General features: G+C 38.1%; 1 protein-coding gene across 1 annotated transcript; it reads left to right on the top strand.

Annotated features, from left to right (window-relative positions):
• The first annotated feature begins 3,619 nt into the window (after window positions 1–3,619).
• Window positions 3,620–4,300, top strand: LOC148920203 (uncharacterized). The gene has a single exon (XM_089044564.1). The coding sequence runs from the start codon at window positions 3,620–3,622 to the stop codon at window positions 4,298–4,300; it is 681 nt and encodes a 226-aa protein (XP_088900690.1).
• The last annotated feature ends 11,110 nt before the right edge of the window (window positions 4,301–15,410 follow it).

Below are 15,410 nucleotides of genomic sequence, written 5' to 3' on the forward strand. Positions count from 1 at the left end.
GGCAGTAAGGTTAAGGGTCGTGGGCGTGGGAGACCAAGGCGGGTGGTTGATCCGACCGAACTGGTACATGGGTGGCTCGTTGTCTTCCCTTAAAAGAAAGCATTCGGCTCGGTTGTATGCGGAAGGTAGCGCGCAAGGAGGGTTTGGTGCCCCGGAAAATAGCGTTTATATGTCAATGTAATGCTGCAGCGAAGGATACCAGCCTTGAGGGTCTCCCGGTCTCAATGTTAGTGTTCGATTGGAACATTCGGGGCTTGGCAACCGGCGAGCGTTCCGTGACTGAAGAGCTTTCTTGATATAAGAGGCCAGATGTGATTTTCTTAAGCTCAAACGCGTATGACTGCGGTATAGATGGGAAAATTACATACAAGGTTAGGTGTTGGTGGTGTGGTTTGTGTGCCCCGTGTTGGTGTTGGTTTTTCAGGAGGGTTATGTCTACTCTGGCGGTTGGGCCGATGTTCATCCGCTTTCTTCCTCCCAGTCATATTGATGTTCGGGTTACTTTGGCCACTTCGAGTCTGTTAGAGTGACTAGATTCTATGGCCATCCTGATCAAACCCATCGCCGTCATTCATGGGAGTTGTTGAGGCGTTTGTGTAAGGTAGGTACTGGGCCCTGGCTGTGCTGTGGGGATTTCAATGAGGTCATGGGATGTCATGAGAAGAGTGGGAGCCGATTTAGAAGTGATGCGCAGATGGAGGACTTTAAACAAGCCATTGCAGATTGTTGTTTGTTTCAATTTGAGTTTACAGGTTACCCATTTACGTGGAGCAAGGAAGGATACAGCTAATGTTGAGGCTCGGTTGGATAGAGGTTTTGGAAATCTAGCACTGTTGCAACGCTAGGGCAATTTCACGGCCCATCATTTAGTTTCTTTCTCCTCTGACCACCATCCGATTCTTATTACACTTGACAGTCCACAGGGTGCCAATGATAGACTTCCTCGAGGTCGCCGTCGTTTTCAGTTTGAGGAGGTATGGACTACGAAGTTGGTGTAGTGAGGTTATTCATCAAACGTGGCAGAATGCAGTGTCTCCCATTCATAATATAGCTACTTGCGCAAGCAACTTGATGCGTTGGAGTGCCAGGAAGTTCGGCCAGGTCCCCAAGAAAGTGAAAGAGTTACGAGTTAGGTGGCAAATCTCGGTCGGAGGACCCATCGTCACGGACTTTTAATACTCGTACCACTGGTTGAAGCGGAGCTTGATAAGTGTCTTGAACAGGAAGAAATCTATTGGCAACAGCGATCGCGGGTCACTTGGCTTCGTCATGGGGACTGTAACACGTCTTTTTCACAAGCAAGCCACAAGTCGCAGGAAGACAAATGCCCTAGTCGGGATTCTAGATGATCATAATCGCTGGCAGCGGGACTATGACCAAATAGGGAGTTTTTGTGGAGTTTTACCAACCTGTTCAAGTCGGATATTAGAGCTACTGATGCGGAGATTTTTAATGCTGTCCAAGCGCGACTGTCTTCCCGTTCTTATCAAAATCTGCTCCTCCCTTATTCTAGAGCTGAAATAGAAATAGCTCTTAAATCCATTGGACCGACGAAAGCTCCAGGTCTAGATGGTATGCCCGCCCTCTTCTATCAACGATATTGGGACATTGTGGGTCAGGATGCTAGTGTTTTATGCCTAGGAGTTTTAAATGGTAGCGCTGGCGTCAAAGAGTTCAACCATACGCTGGTGGCTTTGATTCCAAAAATTTGTTCTCCCACTCGTGTTTCTGAATATCGCCCTATCAGTTTATGCAATGTCCTCTACAAACTTATCTCTAAAACTCTTGCCAATAGATTGAAGAAGGTGTTACCTGAGGTTTTCTCTGAGTTCCAGAGTGCGTTTATCCCAAATCGTATGACTTTGGACAATGTCTTGGCGGCTTTTGAAACTTTCCATTGTCTGAAGAGAAGGGGGAAAATGGGTAAAAAGAAATTAATTCTGAAGCTAGATATGGCTAAGGCTTACGACCGAGTTGAATGGCATTTCTTGGAGAAGATGATGCGGACATTGGGTTTCCCTCTTCGGTTTATTCAATTGATTATGGGCTGCGTGACTACTGTCTCCTATTCGTTATTAATTCAGGGACGGCCCTTTGGGCGCATTATCCCCTCTCAAGGGTTACGGCAAGGGGATCCGATTTCACCGTATCTTTTCCTTATTGTGGCTGAAGCCTTCTCTGCTTTACTTCAGCAGGCAGAGAAGGACTCTAGGCTACAGGGTGTCTCCATTGCCCCTTCTTCTCCTTCCATTAACCATCTATGTTTTGCCGATGACAGCCTTCTGTTTTGTAATGCTGGGACAACTGAGGCTCTAGAATTGAAACGTATTTTTGGAGTGTATGAGGCGGCTTCTGGACAAAAGGTTAATCTTGAAAAATCCGCTCTTTGCTTTAGCCCATCCACCCCGAGGGTGCTGCAGGAAGATGTTCGTCAGCTTCTGAACGTGTCTCTTGTTCCTTGTCACGAGCGGTATCTGGGCCTCCCTACCATCGTTGGTAAGGATAATAAAAAATTGTTTCGTACTGTTAAAGATCGAGTTTGGAATAAAGTGAATGGTTGGCAAGGCACGCTTCTGTCTAAGGCTGGGAAAGAAGTGCTCATCAAAGCAGTATGTCAGGCAATTCCGTCATATTCTATGAGTGTGTTCCGGTTGCCTGTTGGGTTATGCCGTGAGATCGAAAGCATCCTCGCACAATTTTGGTGGGCTAAAAGCGAAGGTAGAGGTATTCACTGGAAAACGTGGAAGTTCATGTGCCAAAACAAATCTGACGGGGGGACTTGGGTTCAGAGAATTGACAAGTTTTAATCAAGCACTTCTATGTAAACAAGGATGGCGTTTGTTGGAATTCCCAAATTCACTGATTGCACGTATGCTGAAGGCTCGCTATTATCCAAACTCTGATTTCCTTGCTGCTTCGAGTGGGTCGTCTCCGTCGTTTACTTGGCAATCTTTACTGTGGGGCGGGAGTTGCTCCGGTTAGGTCTTAGGTGGCGTATTGGCTATGGCCGTTTCGTCAATATTTATGGTGATCCGTGGGTGCCTTATGATAGATTTTTCACTATCCAATATGTACCTACTCTTCCCTCTACCTCCCGAGTTTGTGAACTGATTACTGAGAGTGGCCGGTGGGATGTTGGGAAGGTCTATGATACCTTTCCGTTCCCAGAAGCTGAAGCAATCCTTTCTATTCCCTTAATGGGTGATACTCTGGATCGGAGAATCTGGAATTTTAACAAAAATGGGAGATATTCGGTTAAAAGTGGGTACTGGGTAGCATTGGAGTATAAGCGGCTGGAGGAGCTGTCCGCTGGGAGTGTTGCTGGTCCTTCCTCTCCTTCGCTGAAGAGCTGGAAGCATTTATGGAAACTGAAAGTGCCACAGAAAATCTTTCATCTGTTATGGGGCTTGGCTCAAAATATCCTTCCTTCCAAGGAGGTACTGTTTCGGCGCCGGATTACACAGGAGGATGTCTGCTATCGATGTTTTGCTAGGAGAGAAACCACATTGCACGCGTTGGTGGGCTGTGTCGTTTGTGCGCAGGTGTGGGAGGCTTCAGACTTCCCCAACGATTTTCTTCTTCTTAATATCTCTGACGCGGGAAATTGGTTGGATGCGACATGACTCTTATTCCTCCTGACAAGCAGTCCTTGTTTGCGTTCACTGTGTGGGTATTGTGGAATGAAAGAAATGGGGTGCTGTTTGGCTCTCAACCCACCCCCCCTGGAATGTTGGTTCAGCGTGCGAAGGACTATGATGATGAGTTTAAACGGTCTACAGTTGCCAATCATAGGAGTGTATCCTCGCTGGTTCGTGATGTTAAGTGGAAGCCCCCTACGGATAGTTGTTTGAAGTTGAATGTGGATGGGGCTGCTGATATGGAGACAGGTGCTAGAGGAAATGGTGTAATAGTCCGTGACTCTCAAGGACACTTGGTTGGGGCTTTAGCTATGCGGGCTCCAAGTAGGATCTCTGTACTTGCCACGGAGCTGTATGCTCTTCAGATCGGACTCTCTTTTTCGTTGGATGCGTCTCTGGTGCCTCTGGAAGTTGAGTCTGATTCCTTGCTAGCAGTTTCTATGGTTAACAGTGAGGAGGAATGCCTTGCTGCTGAGGGAGGTTTGGTGGAAGGGGTGCGTCGTCTTCTGGCCAGCTCTGCGTTTACTACTGTTAGATATATCCCCCGTCAAGCGAATAAGGCTGCTCATCGAATTGCTCGCTTCAGTCTCCGCGATCAAAGTTTGTTGTGCTGGATGGATGTGGGACCTTTGTGGCTCATGGATGCTGTCTATGATGATTAGCCTGTGTCTAATGTCGTTGGTTAAGTTTTTTCATGTGTAAACTGGCATGTGTGGCACTCTTTTTCCTCTCCTGAAGTTTTTCCCATTGGGTTTTCTTTAGGGAGGTTTTAACGAGGCCACTATACTCATGCCAACATATCTTTGTCTTGGTGTTTTGATTAATGAAGTCCTCTATATAGCCTTGTTCCCATTACTCTTCTTGGCAAAAGATTTCACATGATTCCGTACTTTCAGGGCATAAGTGAAAAAAAAAAAAGAAAAAAAAAAAACACATGTATAGTACTCCTAAATATGTTTGCTTTGCCATCTTAATTTTCTTCTTCTTCTTCATAAACATAGGTTAGGAAATTTTAAATGACACTCTTAATTAAATTTGGTTGTTGTTGTTGTAATATTACATTCATTTTAGCAGGTGTGGAATTAATGAATTTCAATTTCAATTTTTACCCCAAAAAATGCTGGGGCCTAAGCAAGACATCGCATAAGAGATGTACAAGTTCTTCAAATTGCAGTAAATGCTATTGCAATTGCTGTCCTCCAAGGCCTCTGCCGCCACCACCACCACCAACAACATCATCGCCGCCACCATCACCAACAACAACATCACCGCTTTTTTAAAAGAATTCTAGGAAGGTTGTAGACGAACATTGAAGATGGCTAGAGGACTATCATATGGATTTTGCTTCGCTATTATTAATCCAGCATTATCATAATTTTTTTTTCACATATTTATTTATTTTTAAAGTTCAACAAATTTTATTTATTGGAATATTAGGTCCCAGCCAATTGACTAAGGGTCTGCTTGACAATAGGAAACATTGTTGCTCAAAAGTGCTTCATCTAGAAGTGCTTTTATTAGAAGCACCTCCATTTAAAAATAAAAATTCAAATTCAAATTCAAGTGTTTCATGGAAATAACTTTTTATTTGTTATTTAGGTCTTCTCTAGAAAGCGTAAAAAGTTTTTTGATAGTCCAGAACAATAATCATCTAAAGTTATGTGAGGGATCTCTCAATAGAAGGAGATTGATATACAGAGAGAGGGTTTTAGTAGAGAGATCCCTCAAATAAGTTTATTTGAGGAACACCCTTCTAGGGCCTACCACACATTGTATTTCAACGATCTGAATCCTCTAGGCTTTAAATATTACCTCAGAGATCATCTCTGAAAAAAAGCACTTGATGTTAGAATTTGTATAGGAAAATACACTTTCACTTAGTCCCACATTGGAGGGGAGTTGTTTCCTTTCATGGTTTATAAGCACCGACACTTTAGAAATACTAAATATGGTATGGGCCTAGTGGAGGCAAAATTGTGCCTTATCTTGGTTTGGGCTTGGAAAATATCTATATAAATATATAATTGTCAATAGAGTAATGAAAACTAAAAACTGATCTAGTCTACTTACGTGGAAAGTAAAAAATCTAGTCTATGAGATAGAAAAGTGAAAGACAAAATGCAGGTTTTTTGTCTGATGTCGAGGTCCTTTTGCTCTTCATCTAAAGGTTTATATAGGAGGATCCGTCAGCCCATGAGTTGGCCATTAAATGGCCAAAGGTCATCTCCTTTGAAATTCTTTCCTTCTAAAACTTCCAAATCCGTGGGATCACATTGATGAAGATCTTCTAGTTGCGTGATTCTCTCTTCTTTTGGAATACTTCGGATTGTCATCAACCTCCTTGATTTCTTTCCTTATGTGGCCTCCCTAAGATGCATGCAATCCACCGAAAATCTTCACTACTACAAAAAGTGAAAAAGACGACCAGAAAAACACGACGGTCTAAGTGAAAACCGTAGTTGTTTTTTAAAAGACGACGGTTTTATAAAACCGCCTTGTAATAACACCTTAGACAACTAAAAAATGGAGATTCAAATGGATGTTCCTAAAACACGACGTACTTAATTAAAAAACCGACGTCTTATTGAAATAGGATTTTCAAGTGGTAAAATCATAGCCAACAAATAACGGCGGAAGTTATGAACCGACCGACGTAGAAAGTAAAGACGACAATTCAAAAAAGCGGCCGTTTTACCCAGAAATTAACACGCCAAGTTTTCGTATAAGGCGCCGTATAATTACAAATAAATCCACGGCGGTAAAATACAAAATACCGCCGTATTAAATTAATGTACAACTACGGCAAAGATAAATATAACGACGTCTTTCTCGTATTTCTACGACGATATCTTTAAATCTTACCAAGTTGGGGTTTTCATTTAACGACGTATTATACAATTTAACGTCGTATTTGTCCACTTTATACGTCATACATTATATTTAAACCGTCGTCTGAATAAGAATTTTTTTAACAATTTATTTCTTGGATTTTGTTATCCTACGTCGGTAGATCTACTTAATGACAAGAATTGAAATAACCACGACGGTTTATATAGAAAACCGCCGACATAATCAGATTTTTCTGAGATCACAAGGGTTAGGAAATCTTACAAGATGGAACTCTGTTGCTCATCATAATCTTACCAGAAAGACAATATTTTAGAGGTTAATGATGTATGTGTATTTGTGTCTTTGAGATACACAAACGCGTACATACACATTAACATCCAAAAAATTGCTTCTGAAATTTGACGACGGCCTCAGTTTGCAATCGGAGAGACAATTTTTTGGAAGTTGATGATATGTGTGCGTTTGTGTATCTACACAAACGCACACACACATCAACATCCAAACAATTGCCTCCTAAAATTTCACGACGGCAGACAGATTTGCAATCAGAGAGACAATTTTTTGAAAATTGGTGATGTGTGTATGTTTGTGAATCAGATACACAAACATACACACAAACCAACATTCAAACAATTGCCTCCCAAGAGATGAGGTGAGACAAAGAAAGGGGCAAGAAGAAGTTGAAACCCTAATCGAATACTAAAACTGAAAGCACCCGTGAAAAAAAAACCCTATTTATAATTAAAAAATCCAAATCCACGTCGGTTATATTACACATAACAATGTTTAACAAAAATAAACCACGTCGGTAAACAAATACATTACGTCGTTTTAGTCTTACTTAAGACGACAAGAAAAGACGACGATATAACAAAAAACAGTCATTGTTTTTATATTCGTATTTGATTTAAATCAGTCACCCAAAAAAGAAACTTTACAAATTCTAGAACATTAATTTCCTCATGAAAAAAAACTCTATTTATAAGGCACTGTTTTTGAAAAATAAACTGAAAGAAAAAGGGAAAAAAAATTATATTTATAATTATAAAAATAAAATCCACGTCGGTTATATTACACATAACGACGTTTAAAAAACGAATCCACGTCACGAAAAAAATATTGCGTCGTTTTAGTTTAAAAAAGACGACGGTATAACAACAAACAGTCGTTGTTTTTATATTGGTATTTGATTTAAATCAGTCCCCCAGAAAAGAAACTTTACAAATTCTAGAACTTTAATTTCCTCGGGAAAAAAAACTCTATTTATAAGGCACTGTTTTTGAAAAATAAACTGAAAGAACAAGGGAAAAAAAATTCTATTCATAATTATAAAAATACAATCCACGTCGGTTATATTACACATAAGACGTTTTAAAAACAAATCCACGTCGCGAAAAAATATTGCGTCGTTTTAAATTAAAAAAGACGACGGTATAACAACAAACAGTCGTTGTTTTTATATTCGTATTTGATTTAAATCAGTCACCCAAAAAAGAAACTTTACAAATTCTAGAACATTAATTTCCTCGGGAAAAAAAACTCTATTTATAAGGCACTGTTTTTGAAAAATAAACTGAAAGAACAAGGGAAAAAAAATTCTATTTATAATTATAAAAATACAATCCACGTCGGTTATATTACACATAAGACGTTTTAAAAACGAATACACGTCGCGAAAAAAATATTACGTCGTCTTAGTTTACAAAAAGACGTCGGTAGAACATAAAACCGTCATTGTTTCAATTTCTTTAACCGTTCTCTTTCTGAAGCCATTTCTATTCTTTATCGCATTCTTGAAAACCCATCTTCTTCTTCAGAAGCTCTACGGATAACCCATCTTCTTCACTAATGCCGATAACCCATCTTCTTCTATCACAAACCTGACGGATCTTCTTAGCCAAGAAAATCGAGCAGAGGCTGACATCTAATCTTCAGTTTTCACGAGAAGCGAACTTTCCTTCGACAGTGGAGGCCAGCTTGCATCTCTTTTGATGGAAAGCAAGGAGTATTCAGAAGCACTAAGTCTCCTATCCGGATTGACAAGCTTCCTCTTGTGGACATAGATTTGTTGGAGAAAGACATCCAAATTATTGTCTTCGAGATGTGAGAGAGAGTGTCTTTGAAAGAGGAAGAACTTGGAAACCTAAATGAAAACAAACGAAAGAAAGCGACAAATTTATACAATAAATTTTTAAACCCACGGCGGTCCTTACACAAAACCGCCGTCTATTTACAAAATTCCACGTCGGTATATTACAACAAAACGACGTATATTATAAAAATAAACGTCGGTAAATTACAAAAAACCGTCGTGTTAAATATTTCTACCATGACGCGAGATATTGATTTATCGACTTTTATTTAGGAGTTTACTACGGCGGTACCTACAACACTACTGTCGTATTTATTTACCACGTCCTAAGTTCAAATTATCGTCGTAGTTTGTCTATTAATACGTCGTCATTCTATGTAAACCGCCGTCTTATTACTATGAAACGGTTTGTATATATATACAACTTTTCGTCTACGACTTACACATGCACTTTATTTCCAACCCGAGAAAAATTTCAATCTCCTGAGAAAACTTTTCGCCTTTTTCCTTGTCGAACACCGTCGAGTATCTCATCGTCTTCCTCTCATCTTCGTCGCCTCTGAACTTAAACACCAAATTCGAGAAAGCTTTCATTGCACGCAAAAGGTAAGCTTTCATTTCTCACTATTTTTGTTGCTATTTTGCATGCTCATACGGTTTTTGTTTTGAAAATCTTTTTACCTTTTTTCTGGCGAAAATCATTTTTATTCTTTCCAAGTTTGATAAATACATGACAGAAAGGGAAAGTTTCCAACTTTGAACACAACTAATTCAACTAAATAAGACGACGGTAGCTTCTTATTTACGTGGTTAAATATGTAGACCACGACGGTTCGTCAGTCGTCCTAGCGTCGTCTTAAAATTGATCTAAGTTGTTTTTAAAATGATGGTCAATTTTTTATTTGCTTGTTTAATTGCAGGTTTGATTTCTCTGAACCATGGTTTTCGTTTTTCCTAATTTGATAAAATACAAAGACAAAGAAAGTAGGGTTTGGTATCTTATATAGACGACGGTATCTTATTATTGACACGTGTGAATGTTCATACCACGACGTTATACTAAGATACCGTCGTCTATAAAAGATGCCAAACCTTTCTTTCTTTTTCTTTGTATTTTATCAAATTAGGAAAAACAAAAACCATGTTTCAGAGAAATTAAACCTGCAATCAAACATTCACAGAGAAAGAAAAATGTTTTTGGTTTCTTATAAATACGACGGTAGCTTATTATTCACGTCGTGTGAATATCCATAAACGACGTTATATTAATATTTACGTCGTGTGAATTTGAATATCACGACGTCGTGTAAATATCGCCGTAATAAGTTCTTATTACGTCTTCTTTAATATTGTTTCGTCGTTGTTTAAACATTTATATTGTTTCTTCTTTAAACATTTATTACGTCTGATGTTATGTTATTACGTCGTGTAAAATCTTATCATACGTCGTATTTTATAAATAACCGTCGTTTGTGTTCTAATTTTTTCCTGAAATATTTTCACTTGCAGGTTTGTTTTTTCAGTAACCATGGTTTCTCAAGACCAAAGTAAGGACTCGCTCCAAAAAAATGGAGGTAAGGAGCTTGGAATGGTAACTCCTCAAGACAAGCCCTTGAAGAAGATGAAGTTTGTTTCATCTGCTGAGACAGAACCAACCAAAGACGACAACAATTTCGAGGATTCAAAGTCAGGTCGAGGTATGAGCACAATGCCTCGTGTTGTGAAGAGAAAATTGCAGAAAATCAAGCCAGTTGTTGAGTACAATAAAAGGGGGAAAGGATGTGGCCCTGCACATACTGAGATGCAATCCTACATTGGTGTGTTGGCACGCTCCAGAGTCCCACTTGTGGACAAGAAATGGGCTGAAATCCCCAAGGATATAAAGGAGCAGATTTGGGAAGCCGTTGACATGGCTTTTGTGGTAGGTCAAGGGGGCAAGACCTCGGTGTTATCTTCTCTGCCAAGAAATGGAAGGATTTCAAGTCTACACTGACGAGGCATTATATCCTTCCATACATCAAGGAGAGGGAGAAATTAAGCCAACCCTTGAAGTATATAAATTCATAGAGAAAGCAGAATGGGATGCCTTTGTAGCTTCAAGGTTATCTAAAGAATTTGAGTCTGTGCATTCTCAACATTCACAGATTAGGGAGAAACTTGAGTACAATCATCGATTGTCTCGAAAAGGATATTCTGGTTTGGAGGATCAATTGGAGGAAACCATGCCTGGGTAGAAATTGATCGATCTACCTTATGGAAGAAAGCTAGACAGGACAAACATGGTAACATCCCGGATCCAAAGGTGGCAGAGAAAGCAAAATTAATTGTAAGCCTACACACTCTGTTTTAAATTTTTATTAAACTGTGTATAATTCTTATTACGTCTTATGTTATATTTTTCTGTCGTGTGAATGATTTTACTACGTCGAAATGTTTTAAAACACGTCGTGAAAGATCTAAATCTGGAATCACAACTCTGGTTTTCTGTAATTATAGCATAAGACGTCGGTGGTTAATTTTTTCGTCGTGTGAATGATATTACTACGTCGAAATGTTTTCGAAACGTCGTGAAAGATCTAAATCTGGAATCACAACTTTGTTTTCTGTAATTATAGCATAAGACGTCGGGGGTTTATTTATTGCGTCGTTTGAAACAACTAACCACGTCGTTTTTAAGTAACGTCGTTATAAATATATTATAATGTCGATTTCTATGTTGTTGCGTCGTGTGAAATTATATAATGCGTCGTTTGTTTATAAATAACCGTCGTGTGTTTTCTTGTGCTGACTTTTTTATATGTCTTTGTTTTAGGATGAATTGCAAAAACAAGTGGCTAAGGGCAGTCTTAGTTTAACTGGCAGTAATGATGTGTTGACCTTGGCTTTAGGTCCCGAGCATCCAGGGAGAGTAAGAGGGGTAGGTGCTGGGATTTCCCCTAGGCAATTCTTCAATTTACCTAGACCACAGAGGATAAAGTTTGCCGATCAATTGAAGGAAAGTGTAAGAATTGTCCTTCAAGAAGAGACTAAGAAGATGGAAGCTAGAACCAAACAATTGGTAGAGGCTGAGAGGGAACATTTACTAAGTCAGCTTTCCCAACTCATCCCCAATTTTGATCCAAGCATGCTTAAACCGAAAACTAGCCCCTGTCAAAACCAAGGTCTAGAGCAAAGTCCCAAAAATCCAATGTCTGATAAAGCAAGCTGTTCTGGGGCTGATGTGAGATCCCTACATTTAGAAGATGATACTGCCAAAAATGGGGAACGGCAGGAAGAAACGGTAACATATCTGAACTTTGAATTCTCTGTTTTTTTTTAAAACATTAGACGTCGTTATTATGAAGAAACCCGTCGTTTTAAAACCATACCACGACGATTTTATAAATAAACCGTCGTTTTTATTTAAATACCACGTCGTATTTAGTTTACTTGTTTTACACGCCATTAGACGTCGTACTTTGTGGTTTTTAGACGACGGTTTTAGTCCTTACCGACGTAATAGACAATTACCACGACGTTTATTATTTACCATCGTTTAATAATTTTAAGACGTCCATAATTCTTACATACCGTCTTATGTTATGCCTTACCACGACGTTTTGATTTAATTTTTTTACTTTCTGTACAATCTGTCTTATATATATATTTCTTTATTACTTAAAACAAAAATCTGGGGCTTTAGAAAATCAAGATGAAGAGAAGAAAGAAGAAAAAAAAGATGAAGAGAAGAAGGGAGAAAAAAAAAGATGAAGAGAAGAAGGAAGAAAAAAAAGAGAAAAAAGATGAAGACAAAAATGATGAAGAGAAGAACGAAGAAAAACAAGATGAAGAAAAGCATGACGAAGAGGTATATTCTCATAACTTTGCCTTTTTTATTTGTTTTTCACATTTCAGACGTCGATATTTTTCTTTAAACCGTCGTTTGTTTTCAAATTAGACGTCGGAATTTATTTTCTATGACGTAATAAATTATTTAAAACGACGGTTTTTTATTACCATCGTTTAAATTATTATCAGACGACGTTTTTTAATTTAAACCGTCGTTTTTATTGAATTACCACGTCATTTTATTTTGCTTTATTTCTTTAAACAGGGTAATGAAGTAGTTGATTATTCAAATGTGGAGGTGCCATCTTCCTTACAATCCCTTTGTCGTTATGTGGAAACGACACTAAAGCCGGGGAAGATCATGACCTTCAACATTGAGAAGGAGGTGTTTGGTGCAGATCGCAGTACCTTCGTCTTGCATGAAGATATTACACAGTTTGCAGGCATGGAAGAAATTGGGGCTACACAGTTTGCAGGCATGAAGATATTACACAGTTTACACAGTTTGTCCTTATCAAATATCAAACATTATAGCATAAGACGTCGGTGGTTTAATTATTGCGTCGTTTTAAACCTAAACCACGTCGTTCTTTTTTTACCGTCGTGATAAATTAGTTATAACGTCTGTTTCTATTTCAGTTCGTCGTGTGAAATTGTATAATACGTCGTTTGTTTATAAATAACCGTTGTTTGTTTTATATATTTAGGTGCTTATATGATCGTTTGAGAGAAGCAAATATGTGCAGCATGGTTGGCTTTATCGACTGCTCAAGTTAGTGCCAACGCTGGGTCACTAACTAATGATCACTAATTGTAGCCAATCAACTTCAGAAAACAAATGGTGAACAGATTTTCATAATGCCTTACAATCCAGGGTTAGTCTTCTTAAAAGGATTTTGTTTGTATGATTTTCACTAACTGACCACTTATAAAACTGTTTAACTAATTTTGTGTCGTTTGAAACATCTAACCACGTCGGTTATTTATTTATTGAGTCGCTTGAAACAACTAACCACGTCGGTAGTTAATTACCGTCGTGATAAATTTATAATGACGTCGATGGCTACGTTATTACGTCGTGTGAAACTATATAATACGCGGTTTTTATAAATAACCGTCGCTTGTTTTCTTGCACTGACTTTTATATTAACCGTCGTTTTATTTTAATTTTGTGCAGCCGTCATTGGGTCTTGCTGATTGTGAGAGCAAAGAGGGAAACCGTCTATTTTCTGGATCCTCTGCCGAAATCGTGGTTGATGAGGAGGGCAAAACATCGTGAACAGTGCTTTAAAAATTTATAATTCCCACATAGGCGACCAGGCCGTAAAGCACCAATTTGGAAAACTCGCCAGCACACCAAAGCAACCCAGCAGTGTCGAATGCGGGTATTATGTGATGCGCTTCATGAGGGACATCATCATGGATCGCTTCCTTGGAGTTTGAGAAGAAGGTAAGAAGAAAATTTTCAGAAACATTTTATGTGGTTTTTTGTATTATCAACGACGGTCCTTTAAAATTACCGTCGTTGAATCGATAGACTACGTCGGTTATGAAAAAAAGCGTCGTCTGTGACTGAATTTCTTTTTATTTTGTAAAGCTTAATAATCATTGTTTATGGATTGCAGTTTGCCAAGGGAAAAGAGCAAGCGCCATACCCCCAAGCAGCCATTGATGAAGTCCGGAATGAATGGGCAGAGTTTGTTTGCCTTCATATGGAATAGAGGATTTTTGGAACACTTGATATTTTTATATGTACTAATTTTGTCTATAATATATAATGTACAAATTTTGTCTATAATATACATCCTTTTTTTCCCTGAAAATTTGTTGAGGTTTTCATAATATAAAAGAAAAAACAAATTGCGTAACCGACGTGTAATAACTTTCCAACGACATAATTATGTAAAAAACCACGTAGAAATGATATTTAGACGTGATATACCGTTTGTACGTACATGGGACGTCGTTTTAGTGAACATTTCGCCATGGTTTCGCTTTTAAACGATGCCCTTTGAACAAGTAAGTCGTTTATTATATAATTTAGAGTTTAGGGTTTAGGTTAATACTTTTTAACGACGGTGATTCAGTTGTGGAATATGTATTTTACGTCGGATGGTGAAACATCCGCCATGGTTTCTCTTTTAAATGACGTCCTTTTTACAAGTGAGTCGTTTATTATTATTTACAACGTCGTGGTTTGTTGTTGATAAAAGAATATTTTATTATTTTTAATTCAAAATAAATTTAAAATAAATCCAAAAAATGCAACTTCAACTCCTATGAAGTCATTGATATATTTTCTTCCCCCTAAACCTCAAAAAAATGCAGTTTGAGTAATAAAAGTTTAAAATGACCACCCAAAATTAAATTGTTTTGATGAGTCATAACATCACTTATATAGTTTGATGGTTTAGGGTTTAGGGTTTGGGGTTTAGGGTTGTTATTTATTAGGGTTTAGGGTTAAAGTATAATTTTTGGGGTTTAGGGTTTATGTTTGTTATATATTAGGCTGTAAAACAATAAAAAATTTATAAAATTAAATTTTACAAATATATAATTTAGGGTTTGAAAGTTTAGGGTATTACTTTTAACGACGGTGATTAAGTCGTGGAATATTGAGTTTACGTCGGATAGTGAAAAATCCGACATAGTTTCTCTTTTAAACGACGTTTTTTTTACACGTGAGTCGTTTATTATAATTTACAACGTCGTTAGTTACTTAACCCCGCCGTTGTTTGTTGTTGATATAAGAATATTTTATTATTTTTAATTCAAAATTTTAAAAATAAATTTAAAATAAATCCAAAAAATTCAACTTCAACTCCTATGAAGTCATTGATATATTTTCTTCCCCCTAAACCCCAAAAAAATGCAGTTTGAGTAATAAAAGTTTAAAATGACCAACCAAAATAAAATTGTTTTGATGAGTCATAACATCACTTATATAGTTTGATGGTTTAGGGTTTAGGGTTGTTATTTATTAGGGTTTAGGGTTAAAGTAT

This window comes from Prunus mume, linkage group LG2 (assembly GCF_029339155.1).
Source record: "Prunus mume cultivar Tortuosa linkage group LG2, ASM2933915v1, whole genome shotgun sequence".
Taxonomy (NCBI): Eukaryota; Viridiplantae; Streptophyta; class Magnoliopsida; order Rosales; family Rosaceae; genus Prunus; species Prunus mume.

Excerpts from the sequence above, each read along its gene's own strand:
- LOC148920203 (XM_089044564.1), top strand. The coding sequence starts at position 3,620 with ATGACTCTTATTCCTCCTGACAAGCAGTCCTTGTTTGCGTTCACTGTG.